Below are 27,101 nucleotides of genomic sequence, written 5' to 3'. Positions count from 1 at the left end.
GTCAACATGGGGTATCCCCCTTTTGGCCTATGTTATGTTCCAGCAAGCAATTTTGACCAAAAAAGATGTACATTGACAGTATGGTAACTGCTACAAGTCAGCAAGGACAAGCATTATTTTAGGTGCTGAGATGAAAGTGTATGACAGCAGAGTATGCCCTCAAAGCAAGAGTCAGGGAACAAGGGTAGAGATCAACAGGAAATCATACTGGTGAAAGACTTTCATTATTATGAAGGCATTGTAAACATTACTGTAGCCTCCTGGGACAAATGACAAGATTTTTTGACAGGTAGGTGGCATTTCATGATTTAGTGGTATAAGGGGAAAAAAAAATGGAAGGGGGAAGTGGCAATGTTAGACATCAGAATCATCTCTCCAGAGGGCCTCTGCTATAACCATAACCACAACCACCCTCATCTAGTGTCACCACCATTCCATCTTAGAAGCATGTCTTCCCTTCCTCCTACGCTCCCTCCCATGTCACACGTCTCTATATCCATCAAATTATAGAGGGAAAGAAAGAGAAGAAAGAAGGAAAATAAAATATCACCTTTTATTTTCTCAGGCACACAAGTGATCTGGGATGTCAATTATCAAGAGATTTTACTGATTCACCCATTGAATTATCTATTTTAAATCTTCAGCTACCATAGAAAATAGTTTGCAGCAATCACTTAGCAATTCCAAAGTACCAAGTTATAATTTAGTTGTGAAATAAATTAACAGTTAATGTTCAATATGCACAGTTACCAGAACTCCTGAGTTTCAAATATCCTGTGGAACGGGTGATTCCTCTCCCTTCTTTAAAGGCTTTCAAACTTAAAGAGATGACCTTTAAAAAAATATCCTAAATAGCTGATTACAACAGAAATCAGCAATGTCCAATCTAAACACCAAACACTGTTATTTTGACCATTGTTCTGAAACAAAATTCCATCACCAAAGTCATCAACCCAGGTCGGTCTCACTGTCCCTGAGGTCCTCCTGAACCTTTCTTTTTCTCTGCAAACACCACTTAGATTTGAATAGCGTGGACTTACCACGCATTTAAGGACTGACCTGTATCACCCTGACACATACCTATCCTCTTTCTCAAGCGTTCTAAAGCTAGTCCCACAAATACGGACGTAAGTAAGCCATAGCACCTTCCCCAAGAACAGTCCAAATCAGCATTGCACGTTAACACACACAGAAATGCTGGGACATGCTGGTGGTGAGACCATTGAGCTCAGTTACAGCAAGGTAAGTAAGAGTAACTACTGAACTTAGCTTCTCAAGGAGGGAAATGTCTTATAGTCATACATTTGACCCTACCAAAGGAAAGTCATCTTAGGTTTGCAGTTGGTTACAAAGTACATAAAACAAGACTACTGCAGGCTCGGAACAAATCGACCCAGTCTCTTTTGAACACAAAGTAAAAACACGTATTCTAATGACAGAGATTTGGTTCTATTATTTTCATAAACCAAAGAGTACAGATTTCAAGTTATTTCACAAATCAGATGATCAAATGAAAATGGACATGAAAGCACTTAGTAAATTATTATGTACACATTTTTAAAACGATGTGCTGTTTAAAAATAATTTACATGATAAAATTTGGCAAAGAGTAAACAAATCATTAACAATAAACCAAAAAAGTACTGAAAACTAAGGGAAAGGCCCAAAGAATTAAAAACAGAATATTATCTTTCATCATATTGAGAAATTAGGTATGTTGTATGATTTTTAAAACGTTCATAAAGCAACTTTATACTGCTGTTTGAAAAGTCAAAACATTTTATTTTAAAAATATACACTCTAGAACTGGAGGCATTATTTGGGCAACATACAAGGATCTTATTAAATTTGCTGCTGCCATAAATCTGGGATGCAAGCTTAAAGATGGAGTGAATAAAGCATGGCAATGCTTCATACAGTTTATAGAGAACACATCCAAAATCCAGTAACCAAATTCAGCTATCAAAAAGCATGAATATAATGGATTGTTGTTTACTTGGGAGGCTGGGAAATAATGAAGCAAAGGAAAATTGCAGCTTTAGATTAGTATTTTAGAAATAGTAAATCCATACTATTTTAAGTAAAAATGGATGATTTTATTATATAAAATTATGATTGGCAGAATATAGAAAAATTATTTCTCTTCTACCTTTACATATTTATTTTAAGTATGAAGCAAAATGCAACAATTGGAAGAACTCATTACAAACTACTAAAAGGTATTCATTTGGTGAAATTATTCAAGTTACAAAATGCTAAGTAAATAAATGCACTTCAATAGACATGAAGTGTAACACAAGTCTGAAAGTAGTGATCTTAAATGATTCCTTTAACAAAAACTTATCAAAAACAAGAAACACAAGAAAAATATTGTCAAGTTAGACAGAAAAGAATAAATCAAGCATATTGTTCATTGGGATTATTAAATTAAAATTATTTAAAAAAATAAAAACAAGTAATTAGGATTAAAAAAAGAATAAGAATATTCTAGTACTGCCTGTTTTTTTCTACCAAGGAAAGAAAGGAGGATTTGGAGGCCAATTAAGTACTGCAGACCCAGCTGCTTCTTGGATCATTTGCACTGAAGTCTTGGTGTGGACATGTAAATGAACTTTTCTATTACGGAAAGGTGAGAAAACTTAGACATGATGAAGGTAAGGAAATCAATTATAACTCCAATAAGGGAAAAAAACTTATGCATTAAAATCAAATGCAATGTGTCTTTAACATAAGACTAGAATAATCTGCTCCCAAAGAATTCTTTTGCATTTTAGTGAATCAGGGCAAAGGTTTTACCCTCATGAAAGGGCAAATGGGAGTTCTCTGATAAGGTGGAATCTTCATAGCCAAAAAAGAGATACCAACCAGAAAATTTGCATTCGTATCTATAATCTGGGTTGTAAAAAAAACACTAGTCATCAAGTTCACAACTAAACCATTTTAAAACGATAGATGCATAATACATGTCATATGAATCATATGCCAAATTATTGTATGATATACTCCTAAGTGCTATTAATAAATATACTCAATTCATGCTACAAGAGAAAGAATTGAGACTTAATTTCACATTTCAGAATTCCTGAGTCTTATCAGAGAAAAACAAGTACCAAAAAACAAACAAAATAAACCCACTTTGTAGTAGGGCAAATAATACAAATTTGGGCATTAACAGTGTATTTATAGTTTTAAAGCTGAAGACTATGGGGACAAATATATATGTAACTCAGTGGACTGATAAACATGATTTTAAAGCTTGGTTTTTTTAAAAGGCGATTTGATCAAACAAGGCCACCTGAGTGACATCTTCAATGATGGTAAGTCCATCATTTTAAAGGATTAGATCTTTTATCTCAAAGCCTAATGATGAATATAAAAGGAAAAAGAAGTTTATTTTACTAAAACTTTTTAGTAAGACTGCAATGGGACAGCCCTTTGATGAAAGATCTAAGGAGAGTAAAGCCAATGTAATGGAATTAGAACGTGGGTTCTAATTTGAGCCACTGCCCAATAATTTCCCTTTTACTTTGCATATTCCACAGTGAAAATAAAAAGGTATCTTAAGAGCACTTCAGTCCCACAATGTAGGATTTAAGCTTGTGTGAACAGGTGTAAATGGCCCTGCAATGATGCTTGCAAAAATACATTCAACTGAAAGTTAATGTCTATATTCTAACTTGTAAGGAAAAGGGAAGCAAATGGTCCCACTTAAAAAACAAAACAAAGAAACACTATCTTTTCTGAAAAGGATAAAGAACATCTAAATAATATCATACATTTAAAATTACATACTCTTACTCATCATTATAAGGAGGGAAGATGCTTACAACTTTTCATGGACTTTATAAATAAAGACACTAAGCAGAAAAATATTTGGGTTATTTCTCTGTTCATAAGTACCCAGAAAGAAAACAATTAAAAAACACTAAAGTGCAGACCTATAGGCCACGGAGGGCATAATAAATGATAAAGAGGTGCAGCCCAAATTTGCATCTACATGTACACTTACATATCCAGAAAATGATTCTTCCTTTAAAAAATTGTGCAATTTAAAAACTAGTCAGTTTTGTTTGTGCCGTATACAATTAGAACTTGTCTCTGCCCACTGGTAAGGTGACCACTGGACCTTGGACAGCACACTAGCTCTTGACAATCATACATTTCATCAGTCATACAATATTGATTCCACCTCCAGAAAATGTCAGGGTCCTCTTGTTGTAGAATGAAGAGCCACTGTTATTTGGTTGATTGCCTTTAACCAGAGAGGTTTTCAGTTCCATTTCACAAGCTACAATAGCTGCATTCAATTCCACTTGAGCTCGATGAACTACATAAAACATGAGGCCTATACTTATAATAATCTGTGAATAAAAATAAAATATTACAGTTAACAATATTTTACACAGGGGGAAAAAAGGAGAAATAAACCCAGTAAATATTTAGCTTAGAAATATTTCAAACAGGATGCTTCTCAAATATGGTCAGGTAAGAATTTTAAATAGATTATACACAGTTGCCATCCATTCTTTCCTTGGCTTCGTCTATTGAGAGTAGAGGGCTAAAATCTATACGCCATCAACACAGGGTATCAGGTTAACACAAGGCAAGCATACATCCCTTTTAGTCCATATACATGATGTTTGCTTGATACAAGTCAAACTTGTCTCTTTGTACCAAAAAGCTTCCTTCAAGGATTTAAAAAAAAAAAAAAAGTCTACAACAGAGGTCTGCCAACTAAATCTTAATTTAATTAATGTACTGTATCTTTGCATGACCATAAATGTCCATAGGTATTCCTAAGTCCGCTTAGAGAGAAGCACTACCATTTGCAAACAAACTATCTGGTGCAGCCAAAATGCAAAATATCAAGAACCACTTAAAAAATGAAATGCCAATAAACTTCAAAAGAAATTAACAAGAGACCATGAACATGAAATTGTTTGTGCTTAGGGAAAAACAAAACAAAGGAAAACATGGTGATTGAGAAAAAAATGCCCATCAAAGGGATGCTAGAAAAAGCACTGACATGAAAGTCAGGTGCTAGTCTTGGTTTAGCCACTCAACTAGTGATGTGATTTCACATTGCTATGTGGGGCTTCTGCTTCTCTCCAATAGGAAGCTGTGGCCCCTCTTTATGTGTTAAGATGCTTTAACATTCTATATACAGTTCATCAAAATGTCTAGGCAGTACACATCTTCTAACTTCATCTGTAAATCAGTTCTTTAGGGTTTGGAGCAAATAGTCTCAGTGCAACAAGGTTAGAACAGGTGACCTTTAATGTCCCAGTAAGTTTCAAAGGCTGATCTATCCACAGTGACCCTAAAATATAATACTGTTTCAATTAAGCCTATGCATAATTTTAGCAGTTTTGTGGGAAAAATATTTTAAATATAAGCATTGAGGGTAGTGGGGGAAGTGCAGAGGCAGACATGCTGGGGGTGGATTAGAGAGGGGAATTTGGAGCTTGTGAAAGGGAGGCACTAGTAAATGGGTATTCATTATGCCATAGAATTCTGAGCAAATTAGGTATTTTAAAGGTGGTCCTTCAAATCTTGTGTTGGTTCTCTAACATGTGAGCTCTCTTTAAAAAACAACCAAACAAACAAGATCTACTCACTGAAAACTCTCAGTCTGATACTAATCAGTGTTGTGATGACACCATGTGAAGTCATGGAAAGTACCTTAGAACTAACTTGGAAAGGGTGTGGATGAGATGCTAAACTCTGCCTCAGACATGTTGAATTTGAGGTGCTGAACAGAGATCCAAAGCAATGCAGGGAACAGGTCCAAAGCTATGGAAAGAAGGCTGGGCTCAAGATGTGTATCAGGGAGTCCTTACACAAATAAACGTAACAGCAGCCAACTCAGTAATAGGATTTGCTAAGGAGAAAAGTTTTCAGAGTAAGAACAGAAAGCTTAGGCTAGAATCATGAGGAACATCAATTCTGGGGTGAAAAGAGGAAGAGATACTAATAAATGAACCAGGCAAGCAGAAAAAAAACAATCAAAATGATAAGGGAAAAAATGTTTTAAAAAGGCATGGTTAGCAGAATCTTAGGTTGCTAAGAAATCGAGCTAGATGAGAAATGGAAAGTGCATCTGATTTCAACAAAGTTGGTGATGACAGTCATAGAAGTAGGCTTAGATCTGGCAGAAAAACTTCTCAGGTTCCCAGTGAGGGTGAACTAGCTACAGCTCTACATGGGACTTTCCCCAGAGGCCCTTCTAGACCCAGGGCCTGGCAATTTGTAGAGAGTCTTTTCCCAACACACCACCTTGGTGTAAATGTAAAAACAAAACAAAACAAAAACAAAACAAACAACAACAAAAAACAAAAACCTGTTTTAGAAAGTTTCCCTATTAAAACAAAAGAATCAAAGACAAAAGGCATCTCTTCTACTATCCACTGAAGAACAAGCTGAGAGCGTGAGCTGAACACAGACTGTTTAGTGGATTTCTTAGATGGAAATTGAAGGGTTTCCCATTTGAAGGCTTCTGATTTTTCTGTTAAGCAAAAGAGATAATTGTTGACACTGAAGAGGAACGTGGGGTTAGAAATCAAAATTGTGAGGAGCTGAGATAGGTTTGCAGTAGTCACTGAGGCAATGGGGGAGTAGGAAGACAAAGGAAACAGTTGGGCTATGGGGCAATGTTGAGAAACCAGCAGAAGGTTTGCCACGATGAATTAAATATTACCAATCTGGCCGTATGACTTCCCAAAAACAACAGGTGCAAAGCATATCAAACTTGGACTCATCCAGCGTTTTGGCTGCTGCGTACACAGAAAAATACAGGGCATGGAAAAGAGTAACTGAATTGCGAATCCACAGAATCCAAGTTGGATTTTTGTACAAGAAATAGTTGTGCCTTCCTCTGAACATCTATTTTGTATTGTTTTAATTTTATAGACACTGGGTTCTATTTAGGTGGCTATAAAGTTCAGAGGCAGATTTGTGGCTTATATCTAGCAAGTATGAGAAGCCTCGTGAACACACTTACTCTACTTTCCACTTAAGCTTCATCCTTTTTTCCTATGGACTTCCCCCTTCAGGATGACTTCTTTTTCCTCTTGTTTTATTCTCCTGTAAATCTTTTATAAGCTGAATTAAATCCTTTCTGATATATACTAAGCTATAAAGTAACATCAGTAAATAAAACTGAGGCATAAATATGTCTTTATTTTTTTTGTTGTGATGGTTATTGTTATTTTCATAAATGTCTGGGTTAAGAACTATTTGCCCTTTTTTCCCATCTTATGTGCTAAACTTAAATTTGTCAGCTCAAAGGGGTATAAAATCACTGGATTAAAAAGAAGATCCTATATTTTTAGAAGCACAACTGACAAATACACGAACTATTTTTTTCTATTATAATTCTACCAATTATAGTTTAATGATTTACTAAGATTCTCAGAAATATAAAGTATCAAATAGTGAAAAGATTATGAAACCTACTAATAATGACAAATTCTATATAAGGGGGGAGAAATATATTTCAAATGGATTATTCATTTCCAGGAAACTAGAAAAACATAAAATATACTTAAATTTATACTAAAAAAAATCTGAGAATGCAGGGTATGTTAGAATCTTATAGTACCTCGAGGTAATTAAAAACATACATTATCATGTACCTATAATGTATAAAAAGGTTTAATATGTGATTAACATACTACATCAATAAAAATAAACCAACTATAATAAAAACCCTAAACCTAGATTCAGGTTCTTTAAAATATGTCTGTGTGTGTGTGTGTGTGTGTGTATAACTTTGTAGAAAAAAAGTAAAAAAAAAAAAAAAATTCCCTGAATGTCAAAAATATTACAAAACTTTTCATAAAGCAAGCCATTTAATTGATAGCTTTATTTATAGTTCAATATAAATATTCCTGGGCTCACTCTGTTTACTAAACTTATACTACATAAGCACAGAGAAAATCAACTCTGGCTTTATTTATCATAATATTTTTAATACAATATAGTACCTTAAAAAAAGTGGAGAATGATACACTAAATTTCTAATATGGTATCATATATTTAATAACATAAATTAAAACTAACAAGTTAAGGGATCAATAAGATATCGGCTATCTCAGTGTTATCTGCTCAGTAAACTATGGTCCTAGTTATGAACATAGTTCACAGAGCCAACTCCGTTTGTTTATATCATGGTTCTACCCCTTGTAGCTATGACTTTACACAAATCGCCCTCCACTAGTGTGCTGATAAACTAGCTCGTGGAGATCAGAGGTAGGAATCTTAATTTGGAGCACCTGCCATTGTCCATGGTATTGATCTTGCCATGATCAATTTCAAGTTACCACTGCTGATGTCACTGAACACGAAGTTGGGAAGAGATGTATACACAATAGGCTGGAGATATTAAAAATACATACCTTCCAGCCCTTTGGTAAGGATTAAAGGAGCTTAAATATATGGCATATAAAGATCTCAATAAAAGTTATTATCAGCATCTTACTAAATCATCAAAAATTATGGTGATTTTATATGTTGGTAAATCTCAGGAAGGACATGTAGCACAACCAAAGAAATGAGTTTTTTTTAACTCTTCCTGTTACAACTTAAAGGAACTGAATAAATATGCCTACACAGCTGGATTTTTCTCTCTTATCAACATTTTTTTATATGTAATCATATGTACCCTAAACTATATTACAATTCACATGGCAATAACAATCCATTTTGCTAATCTTATTTAAACTTGTAATGAAATACTTCAGATGGTTTTTATAAAGCAATACTTTCTAAAAATTATTTTGTTCTACATAAAATTGTACTGGAAAAAGTTTACATTGCCAGCATAATACTCTTAAAAAATATCAATTGGAGAGTTTAATAACTTGAAGATAAGACAAAAACCCAACTCTATCAAACCTCACTAAAATTATATTCAGAAGCATAGTATTAACAACACTTCACAAAAACCCAAAATAGAGTGATGACTTTGAAAATCACTGCAAAAAGAACCTTATTTTTTGTCATCCCCCCCCCTTTTTTTTAAAGATTTTATTTATTTATTTATTTGAGAGAGAGACAGTGAGAGAGAGCATGAGCGAGGAGAAGGTCAGAGAGAGAAGCAGACTCCCCGTGGAGCTGGGAGCCTGATGCGGGACTGGATCCCAGGACTCCAGGATCATGACCTGAGCCAAAAGCAGTCATCCAACCAACTGAGCCACCCAGGCGTCCCTGTCATTCCCTTTTTAAAGAGAATTTTCAGTAAGTACCAATTTAGTTCTATAAACTTCCATATATCCACACAATTAAAATGTAAATGTCAAAATACGAAGTATAATCAAAAGAACAAGGAAAGAAACAAAAAGGAAAAATCCTCCGAAATGATTTTCAATGAAATCTGTTTTAAATCAGTAATGCCATAGAAAAAGGAAATTAAAAAAAAAAAAAAAAAGACAACCTTTGGCCTTAAACTCACCTGTAAACAAAAAACAAAATATCCACTAACACTCTGTTCTGCAATGACATCTTCCATTGTCCGCAGGGTGGTACCCAAGTAAGAATTCAGAAGCTGGGTAGGAAGCAGTCCAACCGAAGATGCCATCAGATAGTTGGGTAAGGAGAGATCAGTAATCTAGAAAAGCAGATTAAAGGAACTGATTCATTATCAAGTAAAATTTCAATTTTACATAAAACTGTGTGTACAAGTCTTATTAGTAGTTTTTCCTAGGGAGCTGAAACATTTATAAAGCATTCCAATTTTCTTCAATGATTATAAAGGGAATACATGCACAATGTAGATTTAGAATAAAATTCGAGTGTAAAGAAAAAATTTAGTATTCTATGATTCTACCACTGAAAGATAACATTTGTGACTATCTTTTTTCTTCAATGTAAATAAAATGTGTACACACAGATCATTTTGTAAAAACAGTTTTGTAAGTCTTCCTCATGTTATTTAATAATCTTGATAAGCATACTTTAGTGGCAGTGTGGTTACCAGACTTTGAAGCCAAATAACCCCATGATGGCATGTGAGTTCTGAGAATTCAGTGAACTACTGTGCATCCGAGCATCAGTTTTTTCATCTGTAAAATGAGGGTAATAACCAACCTTACATTGTTGTTGTCGAGATCAGAAATATTTGTACAATATGTAGCAAATGAATAGCACATGACTGACACTCAGAAAGGATAGATATTATCATTATTATGCAATTATACTACCACTATGTGGATCTAGCTCAATATAACCATTCTTCCACTATAGAATATTTAAATTGCTTACTTGTTTGTCTATATGTGATTATTTATTTATATTTCTGTTATTATAAATTTTTAAAAAACTGATGAAAACCTTTGTATATTAACCTGTGTACGGGTGTCTAAAATATTCCAACAAAACTCCTCCTCTGTTACTCATGTCCTTATGTGATCTTTTCCCCTAGAATGTGGTTTGGACCTGGTGCTTACTTAATAGCAAACAGCCTCTAGCAGAAGTGAAGAGATGTTACCTTCAATATCAGCTTACAAAAAGAGTAGAACTCCATCTCTCCCTACAGCAGACAAGCCATATCCTAAAGTAGCTTGATGGAGAGCGCCGTGGGGCAAGGAACTAATGTCTTAGCCTACAGCTAGCCAAGACCTGTGGCCATGTGAGTAAGCCGGAAGGCAGATAATCCCCCATCCACATCTTATCTATAGTCCTGGCCACCACTTGATTGCAGGGTTTTAAGAAAACCTGAGTCAGAAGCACCTGGCTATGCTGCAACAGAATTCCCAACCCACAGAAACTGGGAGCTAATAAATGCTTACTTTTATTTTATTTATTTATTTTATTTTTTAAAGTCACTCAAGTTTTGGAGTGTTATACAGAAGAAATGACTAATACAATATGTATCTCCATTATTTTAGGATAGATCACTAGGAATAGAATTATTGGATCCAATAGTAAAGCCTGTTTTTCCAAAAAGTTCACACTGATTTATGTATCTATCAATAAATAATCCATGAGTGTGTGTTTTGTCATACTCTTACCAACTCTAAGTATTAAATTTCAATCTTTCCTAGTCTGATGGAGCAAAAATGGTATTTCATGATTGTTTATCTTACACATTTTAATTTATTTTGATATTAGTTTTAAATATACATTTTCTTATTTGCATTTCTTTATGGCTTTCCTTGTTCATGTTTGTCCATTTTTATTGGAATGTTAAAATTTTTTATTTATTCGTAAGAGTTCTATAAATAGTAAGGGCAACCTTTGTCTATTATATTTGGCAAATATTTTCCACTATTTAATATAATAATAATAATATAATATAATATAATATATATTATATTATACATTATATTATTATATAAATATATATAATATATTTATAATTAATTAATATAATTAATTTATATTATATAATATATATTTAATATATATAATATAATATAATATAATATATAATTATATAATATATATAATTAATATAATATATTATATTATATTTAATTATATATAATTAATATAATTAATAATTAATTTATATATATTATATATATAATATTATATATATAATAACAGAAATATAATATATAATATATATAATAATAATATATATTATAATAATAATATATTATAAATATATTCCACTAAAATATTTTCCAAATATTTTCCACTAAAGTGTCCCTTATATTTTATGTTTTGACATACACATTTCAAAATTTTTACATAATCAAATATTATCAATCTTTTCCTCTGATTTTTTTCCTTTTTTTTTTCTTTAGCTTTAGGTCTTTTTAGGTTTTTTTTTTTTTTTAAGATTTTATTTATTTGTCACAAAGAGAGAGCGCACAAACAGGCAGAGCGGCAGGCAGAGGCAGAGGAAGAAGGGCTCCCTGCTGAGCAAGGAACCCTAATGCGGGACTCAAACCTAAGACCTGGGATCACACTGAAGCTGAAGGGAGCCACTTGATCGACTAAGCCACCCAGGTGTCCCAGATCCTTTTTTTTTTTTTTTAAACGTGTATTTCTTTTCTGATTCTATTTTCCTTTTTAACATTTACCACTTATTCCTTCTGGAATTAAAGGTGAGGATATAGAATATATAGGATATTCCTCCCCTTCTTCAAGAGCCAATTTCCCTAGCAATACTTACTGAATAATCAATAACTTCTCCTATGATTTGCGATGTTTACTTTGTTACAAATGAGGTAATTATATATAAAAAGTCTACCTGGGGCTCTAATAATCTTCATTGACATCTTAAATCCTGTATTGAAACCAAATTGTTGCAAAGACTATCAGTTAATATCTGACAAAGAATTCCCTATCCTGCAAATCCTTTCATTACTCTTCTTTTTTTAAAGCTGCCATAACTATTCATACCTATTCGTTTTTAGAGATAAGTTTTAGGATCATTCTGTCACTCAAAAGAAAAAATCAGTACATTTTATATTGGGACTATGGTAAATTTATAAATTAATCTGGATAGAACTGAAATCCCCACAATATTCAATATTCTTATCCAGAATGTTATCTATAATTACTCAAAATCTTTACATCTGTTACTAAAGTTTGATGGTTTTATTTATATAATACTTTTCTTATTCATGTACCTTAAGCATTTGTGGTTTTGTTGTTGCTAGTGCTATTAATTTTGAAAATAATTTTTCTATATATCCCCATCCAGGTTTACTAGTATGCAAGAAAATTATTGGACACTTTATTAAACTTTTTTGGGGGGCTGATGTTAAGATCTGGTATTTTAAGAGTAACCTACAGTTATTCTAACTACACTCTAATCTAATCATGTAAGTCGTATTTTCAGTAAAGCTACATTCATCTCCACTCACAGATGATTAACTCGAGATACACCACTGCTGGTTTGGAAAGAATACTACTGCGACTGGTTAACAATTTAACTCAGCAACTGTTGGCTCCAGGCCGCCCATGTAAGATGTTCTGGTTGGTGTCTGCAAGAGACGGAAGGTAAGATACAACTCCTACCTCAAAGGGTTTACACACTGACAAAGACATTTCATCAACTACCTCAAAAACAGGCAGTAAAGGATTCTTGAGAAGGACTATGTGTAGAGTGTTAAAGAGTAATCAGGGATTAATATTTGCTGCAGGAATAGGGGCCAAAGGGCAACCAAGTGGAAAAAGAGGCATTTGAAATGGATTCTGAAAGCCAAATATGGGTTTGGCAAGCAGAGACAGGTGGGATGAGGAAGCTAAGGTGTTCTAAGAAGGGACTGAACAGGGACAATAGGGCACAGGATGTACCCGTGAGGTTGGCAGTGGGGTGTGGATTGTTTAGAGCACATGCAAGGGAATCCTATACAGGACAAGGCCTTCCTTAGGGTGATGCTTGTTAGGGGCCTGGGATGAAAAGGGAAACAAGTCTGTACCTAGTAGAAAAGCACTAGAGAGTCTAGTCAAGAAATGAGGTCAATGAGAGGAAGAAAGGCTCCTCTGTCAGTTTGGGGTAGTTATAGAAGAGACCACTCTTTAGAATAAACATGTCAAATGTATAAAATGAGTACATATGACAAAAAATGAATCATAAAAATTACTGCAGTTAATAATAAAACATTACAGGTTTTGGAGGTTGTTAATCTTTAAAGTAAATATTTCATTTCCAAAATGTCAGAATGCAAAGCTTCAGTCCATAGTCTTTAAATGTAATGAAATTTCTCCAAGTAAAACATAAAATTGACATTCACATGGAAATCAGGAATATCCAAATGGCGATGTTAAGAACTGATCTCATAAATGTGAAATAACTCTACAACTCAACTCTTTAACAAGACCTTTGTCCAAAGGAGAAATCAAATATCGCCAAACCTTTTATGACAGAACTTCATCCTAGGGAAAAAACAAGTGTTACTGTTTACATATATGCCCTTTCTGAAAAGCTGTGTATCAAAAGAAAGTAAAAAACTAATTTTGGCTAATTGTTTTAAACACTTACACTGGAGTGTCAAGTACTTTAACCAGTACAGCAACACAATCACACACACACACATTTTTCAGCTAGTACTAACTTTATTAAGATAAACAGTTCCAAATTATTCCAATACACCACTCCCTATATGCTAAGGTCCTATTCAGAATCTGCACCTGGCTCCATTCTTTGAAAAACATAATAAATTTAGAATACTTGTTCCCACAAAGACCTATCCAAGCTTCTCTTCCCAATAAGTTCTCACCCACCAACTTCTAAAAAAATCTGTCTGCTTGTCTTTCTTGCCAGAAAGACATTAAATGTGAGCGTAGAATATTACCATTGGAGTTTCTGCCTACAACATCCTGGGATCTTGGCTCAAGATTGTTTTCCTACTCCAAAGAACTCCTAGAAATCTCAGCCTAGGATGTCATTGCTGTCTTGTTGCTCAGTCTCTGTGATCATAGAACTCGAGAACTCAGGGATGGTGTTACCTTGATTGCCATCCTCCCATGCTTTTAATACTCTAGAAGCACTGTAGAGGCATATACATTCTTAGTCCTAGAGGTACTGTGCTTTCCTTGGAGATGGAATTCATTTCTCTGGGCCGGTATGGGTTAATGTAGGACATGACCTTATACCAAATAAATCCTGAAAACAAAGAGCCCATTCAGGGGGCTGGGGCGGGGGGGTGGGGGGGCACGACAAAAAAGAAAAAGAAGAAGAAGAAGAAGGAGGAGGAGGAGGAGGAGGAGGAGGAGGATGAAGAGGAGGAGAAGGGAAAAAGAAAAGGAAAAATGCTTAACTCAAAAAAGCTAGAGCTGACTGATCTTTGGGGCGGACAGTAAGAGAACTTCTATCTTCAGACGGATCACTCAAATACTCCCGGAACCCGGGGCCTGCTGTCCTCTAGCACACAGCACAAAATTCAGCTCACCAGGCAACCCCTCCACTTTCTGAGTTTCCAGCTACTTATACAATGGCTTTACTGGATTTAATTTAATCCACTAAGAAACTATGTGATTTTTACACAGAATACCTTGACATAGACCTAATGAAGAATATAAAGAGGATCTATCTGTGTTTAGAAGAACTCAGATTTTATCCACAGTTTTGTGAATCTAATATTAGTTTCAGCAAATTATACTTTCCTAAATTTTCTTGGCTTATACAAAAACAATGCTGTTTTATTGACAAAGTTGCAATTAAGGTAAATTCCAATTAAAAATATATTTAATAATATTATATAGGAAAAAAAAATCATGAATCCCCAAAATAATTTTTAAGAAAGGAATGGCAAAAGGAAATGAAAATGAGTACAGTTCAATCTTTTCATCTAATTACTACTTATTGATAAACTGCGTATATACATATCCTCAAAATACTATTGATATTTCAGAAACAGTTGCAAATAGCAACTAGAGTTGACCCTTGAACACCACGGGTTTGAACTATGCAATTCCACTTACACATGGATTTCTCCCAGTAAAGACAGTACACTCTGCACATGTATTACTCTTATGATTTTCTTTTTTTTTTCTCTTATGATTTTCTTAATAGCATTTTCTTTTCTCTAGCTTACTTTATTGTAAGAAAACAGTAGATAATGTTATTTGTATACAATAACATACAAAATATTTGTGTATTGACTGCTTATGCTATCAGTAAGGCTTCTGGTCAACACTAGGCTAAAGTTTTTTGGGGAGTAGATTTCTGACTGGGGGGTCAGTACCCAACCCCTGCATTGTTCTAAGGGTCAACTATAGTTTTCACTTCCAGAAATATAAAAATTTAAAAACCAGTATAAGAAAAGATATTAACTGCCCATTTCCCCTTCTTTTTCCTTCCCTCCCCAAAATACTTCTCCCCATGTCCCCAATCTGTTTCCCTAATTAGACACCTCAGAAGTCAGTCACAGAGCTCATTCTTCCCTCATTCCCACGTCTACTCATCTGCCCTTTCTTTTTTTTTTTTTTTTAAAGATTTTATTTATTTATTTCACAGAGAGAGATCACAAGTAGGCAGAGAGGCAGACAGAGAGAGAGAGATAGAGGAGGAAGCAAGTTCTCCGCCGAGCAGAGAGCCTGATGCGGGACTCGATCCCAGGACCCTGAGATCATGACCTGAGCCGAAGGCAGAGGCTTAACCCACTGAGCCACCCAGGTGCCTTCATCTGCCCTGTCTTTCAATGCCACTTTCTAATACCTAAGAAATCTACCTACTGTCTATTCTGTTCCTAGTCAGTCTCTCCTCTCTAGTCTGGACACGGACAGGAGACCTACCCGCACTCACCAACTATGCTAAATCCTGGAGAAATCTTTTAAAAAGCTAGATCTAATCCTGCTTAACTCTTACTTCTGCCATCAGAATACGGTTCAGGTTCACTTCCACAGGCAAAGCGCTTCATGACCCCAACTCTGATTTCCTCATGCTTCATGTCACATTACGTTCCAGGCACATCAAAATTCTCTTGTTCTTAGAACACTCCTTGCTCTCTTTTCCTTCTGGGCCTTTGCACAATGTTCCTTCTGGCAAGGAAACTCATATCCTTCCTCCCACTCCTCTTTCTTGGGCAAAAGTCCTAAACTTTCTTTTACTACTCAGTCATGGACATCTCTAGCAAAGCTTCCCTGAGCTCCCAGGTCTGCATTAAGAACAGCTTTAAGGTTGTCTGAGAGGACACTAGGCCATCCCCATCCCCTTCACACTAGAGAGTAACTAAAGATCTCACCAACTGTTTGCCCTTCACCTCTTCCCCAGACTAGAAATTCTATGAAGAAAAGGACCTCTCTTGTTCTTTATTGTCTTTAGCATGATGTCTACTATATATTATATGCTAAATATATACTCATTGGATGTTGATGATATCAACATCAAAATTGTTTATAAATGTTGAGACTTATAATAATTGTCAGTTTATAAACAGGTGAGGATGTAAAGTCCACTTGTAATCAGTTGTTCAGATATTGAGAACACCTTCCCCCACCCCACAGAAAGAAAAAATGTTAGAAATGAAAATTATCAGCAAAATTTATGCCATACTATACCTAGAATGTTATTTCCACTAGACTGTAAGCTCCTTAAAGAATCTGGGATGAACTTTGCCTTGTTCATGGTTATAACTCTAGCATCTAGAACAGCAGTGGGCACAAATTTGGTAACTACCAGTTACTTATTAAGTGAATATTGAATGAACACTAAAAGCATTTCCAGTAACCTCTAAGGTCAACCTAATGTCAAGGTTGAGACCCTCTGATTAAGCAGCAACTGTGAGGGGCGCCTGGGTGGCTCAGTGGGTTAGGCCGCTGCCTTCAGCTCAGGTCATGATCTCAGGGTCCTGGGATCGAGTCCCGCATCGGGCTCTCTGCTCAGCAGGGAGCCTGCTTCCCTCTCTCTCTCTCTCTCTGCCTGCCTTTCTGTCTACTTGTGATCTCTCTCTGTCAGATAAATAAATAAAATCTTTAAAAAAAAAAAAAAAAGCAGCAACTGTGAAAGTGCTAGAAAAAGTCTTGCTACTGGGGAGAACAGACAAGGCAGAGGCTCGGAGAGAAGAGACCCACTCCAACAGCCAAAGAGGCCTGCGATGTATAGGCTTCTACAGACAAAGATGGTTAGGTCAGTAAGTCTACCTACAAAGTAGAGGCCATCTTCTTATATACAGACCTTTTCATTAGTTCAATGTACCTAAATTAGGAACTGCTTTTGATGGTTAATATTTAGGGGGCCACTGATCCATCTGAGAATCTGATTAATACACACACACACACTAAACCTTTTCCCCAGAAAAAAAAAACACACACACACTTTACTGAATATACTTTCTGGAACATAAATTAAAAAGATTTTATTTGTAGAGTTGAAAAACTATAGGCTTATTACTTTTACTCACCCCCCAAAAATTTATCAAATGCCTTCTATACATAAGACCCAGCTGTCAGCAGGGAAAAAGACAAAAAACCAGAAAAACCATAGTTGACTGTGTCCATTTTAGGTCATTCTATACCATTTGTAATGACCAAAATGCCCATTTCATCCAGTAAAATGTGACAAGAATCATTTATAACATTTACTCACAATGTTATATAAGGAAAACACAAGAATTCAATAATGTAAAGACTACAAAAATAAACATTAAAATGTTAATGATGATTTTCTTCTTTGGGCTTAACTATATGTTCCCATGTTTAAAATGAGCACTGCTAAACAAATACTGTTGAAATAAGTTTTAATAAAACCCATTTGCTCTTAAAGAATTTTTTTAAATCTGGATAAGGGACAATAAGACATACTGGGTGCGTTATTAAGATACAGTAGGCTAAAAATACTGATTTGTCAATCGAAAGCCCACAGATGAGGCATCAAAAACACAGAAACTAATGAGATAACTGAAGGGGCAGAAAGAAGGTAAAGTTTTGAAGAAGTCATGGCCAGTTGGACTCAGTGACACTGTGAGGCCTAAGGGTGTGGGCTGAGGTGGCATCACATTTGTTAACTTAGACATCACATCTGCTCCTTCAGAGATAAGACTCCAAGGTCCTTCAAAACACACACTGATCTCTGTCTTGCTATTCTCTCCAAACCATACCAGTGGCAGTGAATCAGTACACTTAATAGTGAGAAGGAAGGATCGTCAGGTATGCTGGTACAGTGATAAGCACCATGACCCATCACCTATGTCTGACTCGATGGCTAGAGCTATAAGACAGAATAAGAGTTTAGGATGAGAAAACATTTTTATAAAACATACTATCACCAAACTGTTAAAATAAAGGGGGATATTAAATTGTTGCTCAGAACATTTGCCTTCTGAAAAGCAAACTATGAGACCTTGTCTCTCCCCTTACAAATAAGATGACTGGGGGGCAGATCATTAAGTGACTTCATCAAAGTCACACAGGAGCAGAGACAGAACTACAGGTCCCCAACGAGTTCATGAGGCTAAGGCTTTACCATACTTGTGGTCTTATGATCACCAGCCTGTCAAAACTTTAATTGTAAAATCAATTTCAGTTTGACTATGAACTAAACTACTAAAACTTTTCTTTCTCTTGTTACTCAGTGCAAATCTGAGGAAAATTCATTCTTTACATAAGCTCCAAGTTCGTCTTTAATCACATTTTGCTGTCATTTAGTTAGTATATCAGTTTCACAGCTCCCTGCCCCTCCCCAAACCAACAGAAAATCTTTCTGTTGCTGTTTTTAACCTATTGTGGGCTCATAAAAATAACTAAAGTAATTAACAGTTTGCTAACACATAATTCTTTAAAATGGTTCCACTGAAAAGAGAGCCAGGGTGATAGGGACAGGCCTTGCACTTTCAAATTTACTCATTTCTATTTTGTGTGCATTCTACTCATAGTACCCATGTATTTCCTGCTTTTGTTTTCAAAAAGATAATTTTGTTAAATACAAAGGTAAGTAAGTTATACAGGAGAGCTTAGCAGCTTCAGGCTTAAAGGATGTTTTATTAGAGTCACTGCTGAAGTCCTAATGCAAACTTTTCCTATAGTACCAGGCAAGACATAGCCTAGGTTTTGCAGCCCATGGGATTTCTGAAAAAGGAAAGGAAAAAGGGAAACCTGAATTTTCAAAGCTACAAACAAGATTTGCTGTTTGAATCAGAAATATCATGTCTACTTCCTAGAATGCTGAGGATTAAAGTGAACACATCAAAGAGCATTTAGTAATTGAGGAATGGCAAGAGACAGGGTACAGAAGTATCTATGCTGTGAGGGTATGGAATTTATCCTGAGGGGAAAAGAAAACCCATTTGAGAGCTTCCTGCAGGGGAATAACAAGATCAGATTTGCATTTCAGAAAGAACTTTCTGGAGAGAGAAAAAATTGGAACTCCTTGGCTCAGAGGCAAGGAGACCAGGTGGGAGGCCGGCCGAGACACCTGAACCAGAATGATGGCAGAGGGTCAAACAGACGTGTTCAGGAGTCTGGATCCATAGGGTGTGGATAATTCCTTGTGGGGGATGAGAGAGAAAGGAGGTAATCAAGTGACAGTGTCATGAAGACTGCTACCAGACAGCCCAGTTCTAGCTCCTTCCAGGCATCTGCATGACTCTTTTTAAGTTACCGCTGGCCAGGTAACTTGTTCAGGCCAGTAAAAAGTGAGATGATTTCCAGATGAAAGCTTTAAAATTCACCACATCCCAGTAACCAAGGGAAAGATGGTGGCTCTGTCAGCCTGGATCCCAGGGTAAAAGGGATCTAAAGCAAAGGTTCCCTGCCCCTTCCCCAAGCCACGCTGAACATGAATCTGTGTCAACAGGTAAGCAAACCTCTACTTCCTAGCTCACTGAGATTCAGGGGTTTCTACTACAGCATAACTTAACCTGTCCTGACTGGAGCTGTAAGAAATGCTCATCCTAGACGTGTGTCCAGATAAGAACAATACTGAGAAATACGCACAAACTATAAGTCTGTAAATCTATCTTCATAGGCAGATGTCTTCATAGGCAAGGCAGCTACAGGTACAAGATTACATTAAAAACAGCGAGCTTTAACTATTTCCCAGCCCAAAAAAACAGGTGCATTTTTTTAAAGGAAAAAATTTAAATATGTACTTGGGAAATTATGTTTTTTATGATCTAATAATTGATACTATGAGATGTATGTACTTTTTTCTTATTTCAACAGTTTCAAGATCGGGTAGTGTCCATGTGCCCATCCCTTTTTAGCACACATGGAAAAAGCAAAGAAATATGGTTAATAAAAGACACAAAGCAAAGAAGAGCCCCTTACCTTCTTCTATATTTTAACCTTTACAATCATCTCCTGTGTCTAAAATGTAAATACCACTACATGCACCACTAATAATGATAATGATTGCTAACAACGGCAGAATTGACTATGTGCCAGGCAATACTTGGAAGTCTTCACTACACCAGCTTATTTAACTCTCATAACTCAGCATGGACTAATCAAGGACTATTTCTAAAGCCTATGCCTCTCATGATCACTACACCTCACTTCCTCTTTAAGGTAACTCAGATAAACTTCTTTAATCATGGGCATTAAGAAAATGAGTTTTCTTAATGGAATAGAGAGTGGAGTGGCGGGGAGATCTTTTAAAAGATGGGAAGGAAAGAAAAAAACATAAATAAGCCTGGAAAGTGAGCAGCTGTGGGCAGTCAGAGGGGTATGGGGATAGAAAGGGTGGAGGTAGAATGAAGTTCTAGAGAAGAAAAAAGAAAGTCAGACTAAAACAAAAATCAGCCTAAACTAAGCTTTCTTTTCACCCACATACCCTGGGTGAATTTAGTAAACTGTTTTGGTTGAAAGAGCTAATAAGCAGATTGTTAAGAAAAAAATAAACTGTAACAGACTCTGTTCACTGGCTGTACAAACCACCCTTCTTAACAGCTATGAATACGAATATTAGTGTGACACATCTTATCAGCCCATCCTGCTGTCAAAACGCTGCTCCCACTTGCTAGGTAAGTGACCCCGAACAAGTCCCTGGAAGGCTAAGCCTCTGTTTCTTCCTCAGTAAAATTATGCTAATAATGAGACCATTTTCCTTTTTTTTTCCTTCTTTGCTCTTGACCCCACAGCACCAACTTGAGTTGCCTCTTGTCAAGTGCGGTTTCAACTATATAATTACCTTATTTCCAAGCACAAAGTAAAACTTCTAATTCACATATTTAATATGTTAAAAACATTTTTAAAAAACTGTCTCACTTATTTTTAATTATTTTATTCACTGATTTTAGAGAGAGAGGAGGGGAAGAGGGTGACGGAGCGAGAATCAAGCAGATTCCCTGCTGAGTACGGAACAGGACATGGAGCTCGGGGCCAGGACCCTGAGATCAGGACCTGAGCCAAAACCAAAAACTGAACACCTAACTGAATGAGCCACCCAGGCTCTCCAAAACTGTCTTATTTTTAATTAAACATATATAATGAGTCCTTACTATATACCCAGGACTACAGCAACTATTAAATATACAATGGACTATGGTGAGTGCTGCAAAGTGTGTAAACCTGGCGATTCACAGACCTATACCCCTGGGGATAAAAATACATTATATGTTTATATAAAAAAAAATTTTTTAAAAATATACAATGAAGAAATAGAGCCATGGGTTGAGACCCTACCATCAAACCATAGTACAGAGTTCTACTTTATCATTTATTTAGTACCCAGGTGACCCTGGGTAATAACAAAGGTAATGGTGACCAAAAAGAACACACGTTTGTTAAGCCAGGCTCTATTGCAGGTATTTATCTTATGTAATTGTCTCAATGATCCTATGAAGTAGGTACCATTTCTCTTCCCATTTTGCAAATAAGGAGCTGACCACAGAGAGGACAAGCAACCTGACCAAGGTCAATAGATTCGATGCAGACAGTAGGACTCCAGAGCACTAGTCCTATGCTCCAAACTGTTAAACAAGTCTAGACTATATGCATAAATACATTCTGCAGAGCTGGTTTAAAGATTAGAAATAATATCTGGAAAGAGCTTAGGATAGTAAGCACACAGTAAATGAACAAGAAAAGGCACAAGGATACAAGCTATACTGGAGAACAAAGCAAATATTCAGGTTCCTTAGTCCCAACCCTCTTCCAAAGTCTTAGAAAACTTGATCTATTTTACCCAAGGTTGGATCAAAATTCATGTTTATACTTAATACTATAAGTTGTTGTAAAACGGAAAAATTTAAGGCAAAAAAACTACCAAAACACCATAAACACCAAAACTTCTCTCTACCTAAAAAGACAGTTACCGGGACGCCTGGGTGGCTCAGTTGGTTGAGCAGCTGCCTTCGGCTCAGGTCATGATCCTAGCGTCCTGGGATCGAGTCCCACATCGGGCTCCTTGCTCGGCGGGGAGTCTGCTTCTCCCTCTGCCTGCCTTTCTGTCTGCTGTGCTCGCTCTCTCTCCCTCTCTCTCTGACAAATAAATAAAATCTTTAAAAAAAAAAAAAAAAGAAAAACACCAAATTATTCTTTGAAAAAAAAAAAATACAGTTACCTAGTTTCATGCCTCCATAAGCCTCATTCTAGTCACTGCTGTTGATTAATATCAACATGAGACTTGCAAAAGACATTTAAAAGAGAAAAATTAAAAATTCTTAATTTCATCACAAAAATGGTAGGTTGGTAGAATTATTATTATTATTATTTTTAGATAAACTGCTAGTTTATTCAAATTGTTTATCCTGGTGGTTACAGCTTGTTAAAGTTATATATTGGTTTGAAAGCAATTCGTGGTGATAAAAATTATTCAAACTAATGAATAAGGAGATATTTGGGATTTAAAAGGATACCACACTCCTAAAAATACCAATCTTTACCTTTTAGGAATCAGTGGTTGGAATTATTCTTAATACAAAACAAAACGAGAAAGTTTCTAAAGACTAACAATATTTTGAAAACAATACAATGTATCAGAATCACTAACATATTATACCTATTATGGAATGTTTATACACCTATATATGTGTGTGTGTGTGTGTGTATGTATATATATATATATATATATATATAATATATATACCTATACCTATGGTTTTGAGTGCTACATTTCTTTACTTCCATATCACAGTTTTATTTAAGTCAAGCTGAAGGGCTGAGTTCCTGGAAATCGCTATATGAACTCTTTGTAGCTTACAATCATTGACTCTGGGGAACTCAGTAATCTAGTTCAATGCCTTCACCTTAGAAAAGAGGAAAGCAAGGACACATAGGGTTAATGATGTGGTCCAAAGTCAAGAAGTTTGTAAAGACCTCATTCCTTTCTTCCAGGCAGATGGTCTCTTCACTAGCAGTATTTCTACTCCTCAGTTGCAATGAGCTTGAGAAAAACTAAGTAAATAAATAATACAAGGCAAAAAAGAGTGTAGAAGGTGTGTATAAAGAAAAATATATGCTTACTAAGCAAAAGATTATCTGTCCTATTTTGTTTTATTCCCAACCTAATAATTTCGAATTGCAGTTCCTCCAAAGAAAAATAAACAGGAGGATTTCCCCCTTTTGCACTGTATTAAAGCAAATTACTTTGTGAAGAACAGGCCTATTAAAGTTTTAGGAGACTATAATATGGAGTCTGAAGCTACCCCCTCCACTGTTTACCCAAACACTTCCTTCAGCTCCATGTCGTTAAAAACTTGAGTTAAAACCTTGGATGCATTTTTGCAGGCGAGAGAGAGAGCTAGGAATGTGAAGCCTTCACTCCCTGACTGTTGCCAAAGCTGCTACAGAAATAAGATGACAAATGTTTAAAACGGACATTTTCATCCATCTCCCCTCGAAGTTAAAAGGGCTCTTCATTTTAGTCACACTCATATGCCAAAAAAGAGTAGTTCTTTCTCTACCAGGTCTGAGGTCCCGACTTAAGATTTGTTTTATTTGTATGAGATTTCTCAGGGTGCGACACAAAGTGATTCTAACTCCTGTTGTCAATGTCACTTCTCTGCTGGCATTTATCTGATGGAGCGCCCTCCCAGGGCCGTCACAAGACCGCTGGAAACAGTCTTGGAAAGGGATGGGGGACAGCGGGACACCACTCACCGAGAACACTGCATTCTGAAGCCCAAAAGGTATGGGGGTCAGTCTGGCCAGCGCCACCACTTTCAGGCCGCTTCCTCCCTCCACGACGCGAATAACGGCGCTCAATTTCTCGCTGCTCTGTATCCTGGCGGCCACCCAGGCAGTGAGCAGCCGCTTGCAGACCACATGGGCGATGAAGGTGCCGATGAGGACGCCCACCACCATCAGTCCCATGCCCAGCACGAAGCCGTACAGGTAGCCGGCGGCCACGTTGAGCACGATGTAGCCCCAACCGCAGGGGAACGAAACCACGATGAAGCCCACGACGAAGAGCAGGACTCCCAGCAGGGAGTCGAGGCTCTCCACCCAGAGCAGGAGGTGCTGTAGGTAGCGGCGGACCAGGGCCAGGGAAGCGAAGCACAGCGCGGCCAGCACACACACCAGCACGAGGCTCCGGCACCAACAGGTGCTGCCGAGGCAGCAGCCGCGCCAGTTTCTCACCTCCGCCACGCCGACCACCACGCCGCCGCCGCCGCCGCTCCCGGGGCAGCCCGCCAAGGCCCCGCCCGGCGCCGGCAGCTCCGAGGCCGCCGGCGGACCGTGGCGCTCCAGACAGGCGCCGAGTAGGGCGCCCGAGGCAGCAGCCGCTGCCGCCGCCGCGCTCGCCCCGCCTCCGCGGGGGAGGCGATCGGCCGCGTCGTCCCCGCCCGCTGCCCGCGGCAGGGCCCAGCGGGCCAGCGGCTCGGTTCGGCCCTGGAGGGCGGCGTGCTGCAGGAGCCGGGGGAGTGCCTGGAGCAGGCTCCCGCCAGGACTCCACATGCCTCGGCCGGCGCGGGCCCTCAGCCAGCCAGCCCCTCCGCCGCGGCGCCTATCAGGCAGCGGCCCTTCATGGCGCCCGGTACGCCCTGCCTCGACTCCCTGCGTCCGCTCGGGGAGCAGGAGAGGGCCCGGGGTAAGGGCGAGGACTCAGAGGCGAAGGGACGGGTCCGACCGAGAGTGAGCAAACTCTGGACCCAGCACCGGCCGGGCCCGCCCCTTTTCGGCCAGAGGGGTGGGGGGCCTCGGCGCGGGGGCGGGGCCTAGCGTGAGCGGCATTCTGGCCCCGCCCCTCCGACGCACAGTCGGGCCAGCGGCAGGGTTGAGGAGGGGGCCGGTGGCGGCCGCGGGGGCGGTCTCGCGCTGGGGCTGCTGAGAGGAGTTGCTGGGAGGAGAGGAGGATTCGAGGGGACGCAGGTACGGGAGAGGGAAAGAGGTGTCAGCGAAGTAGAGAGTGCGGTGAGGGGCTGGGGCCAGGCGCGCTCCCGACCTTTCCTGGCGGGCGCGCGCTTGCCTGCGTGTCAGGCGCGCGCTCTCCCGCCCCCCAACCTCGGACCCAGTCCCAGTCCGCCAAGCTGCTTGGATCCTTGCCCATTGGTCGCTTCTGCAGTAACCTCTGATTCAAGCGAACAGCTTGTGGGACGCTCACATCCACAGCTCTTTAGGCGACACTGGAGGAAGAAGAGTTCTTGATTTGCTCTGAGGAGAATTTGCTCATTTTTACCTCCCCAGTCCCCATGGGGGTATCAGATCCTTCTGGAGATGGAGTAATTAGGTAGAAAGGCCCACCCTTGACAGAATGCCCTTTCTGACCCAGAGGTCCTTTACCAAGTGCTAGACACTTGGACTAGGGACTTCTCAAATAGATTCATGGAAAGGCTGTCAAAAGGCTCCTCAAACTCTTGCTGGTTTCTTATCCACCTTTCGTCTTTTTAGTTTAATGTTACCCGGGTCCTCTTTCCTTCTTTTTTAGGGTTGGTTAGACCATCTCATCCACACCCATAACTTTGATCCCACCATATTTCCCTTGTTCTGATGACCCCCAAGCCCGTCCTTCCTTTGTCCAGCCTGTGGACACAAGCGGGTGCAGTTCCTGCAAGCGCCTTAAACTTAGCATGGCTTGCTCCATAGCAACTTGGGCTCCAGTGCAAAACGTTTAGTGTGGGAGTGATCAATTCATTAAACTCTGAATCTCAGGGTTTGCGTTTAAATTGCAAAATGAAGATAAAAGAACAACTTGACCTAAACTTGTGAGGATTAAATAAGATACAACTGACCCTTGAGCAACAGTGGTTTGAACTGTGAATCCACTTACACTCAGATTTTTTTCAATATACTACAGTACTCTAAATGAGTTTTCTCTTCCTTATGATGTGCTTAATAACCTCTTTTCTCTAGCTTATTTTATTATCAGTATATACTGCGTAATACATATACAAAGTGTGTTAACCAACAAACCTTCATTGGTAAGGCTTCCAGTCAGCAGTAGGCTGTAAGTAGTTCATTTGGGGGGCAGTCAAAAGTTATATAGGGATTTTTGACTGTATAGGGATCAGATCCCCTCATTTTTCAAGGGTCAGCTGTAATAAAGTAAGATGCTTGTCCGTATGCCTGGAATCAGTGTTCAACTATGTGGAGGTATCTAGAATTAAAAGTATTGTTGGGTCCGTTATCAAAGGAACGAGACTGAGACAAAGTTATGCAAAGCCTTATTCTATGCCAAGCATTAGAAGTTAGACTGACTGGCCAGGGAAACGAGGCTGAGACAAAGTGGAAGTTATGTAAAGCTTTATTCTGTGCCAAGCATTAGAAGTCAGACTGACCAACCAGGGCCGCCTCCGAAGAGAGCGACACCCCTTGGTCTTACA

At 37.9% G+C, this 27,101-nt stretch overlaps 1 protein-coding gene across 3 annotated transcripts; it reads right to left on the bottom strand.

Annotated features, from left to right (window-relative positions):
• Positions 1–534: 534 nt before the first annotated feature.
• TMEM64 (transmembrane protein 64) lies at positions 535–25,405 on the bottom strand. 3 transcript variants are annotated; one of them, XR_007126693.1, is made up of 4 exons: positions 24,439–25,404; positions 9,452–9,607; positions 7,001–7,132; positions 4,225–4,361 (listed from the first exon to the last, which is right to left on the bottom strand). XR_007126693.1 is itself a non-coding variant. In XM_047726456.1 (3 exons), the coding sequence occupies exons 1-3, from the start codon at positions 25,234–25,236 to the stop codon at positions 4,170–4,172; spliced, it is 1,146 nt and encodes a 381-aa protein (XP_047582412.1). In that variant the 5' UTR covers positions 25,237–25,399; the 3' UTR covers positions 535–4,169. The 3 variants fall into 3 exon arrangements, 2 of the variants coding, with proteins under 2 accessions (XP_047582412.1, XP_047582413.1); XM_047726456.1 differs by lacking the exon at positions 7,001–7,132 and having other exon boundaries at positions 535–4,361; positions 24,439–25,399; XM_047726457.1 differs by lacking the exons at positions 7,001–7,132; positions 9,452–9,607 and having other exon boundaries at positions 535–4,361; positions 24,439–25,405.
• Between the last annotated feature and the right edge of the window lie 1,696 nt (positions 25,406–27,101).

The sequence above is a fragment of the Lutra lutra genome, chromosome 4 (genome assembly GCF_902655055.1).
Source record: "Lutra lutra chromosome 4, mLutLut1.2, whole genome shotgun sequence".
NCBI lineage: Eukaryota > Metazoa > Chordata > Mammalia > Carnivora > Mustelidae > Lutra > Lutra lutra.
This window is presented reverse-complemented; position numbering and strand designations above follow the sequence as displayed.

Excerpts from the sequence above, each read along its gene's own strand:
- TMEM64 (XM_047726456.1), bottom strand. The coding sequence starts at position 25,236 with ATGTGGAGTCCTGGCGGGAGCCTGCTCCAGGCACTCCCCCGGCTCCTG. Across the intron at positions 9,608-24,438 it reads TTCAGAATGCAGTGTTCTCG|ATTACTGATCTCTCCTTACC; the intron begins GTGAGTGGTGTC and ends CTGCTTTTCTAG. Across the intron at positions 4,362-9,451 it reads ATTTTGTTTTTTGTTTACAG|ATTATTATAAGTATAGGCCT; the intron begins GTGAGTTTAAGG and ends TTTTATTCACAG.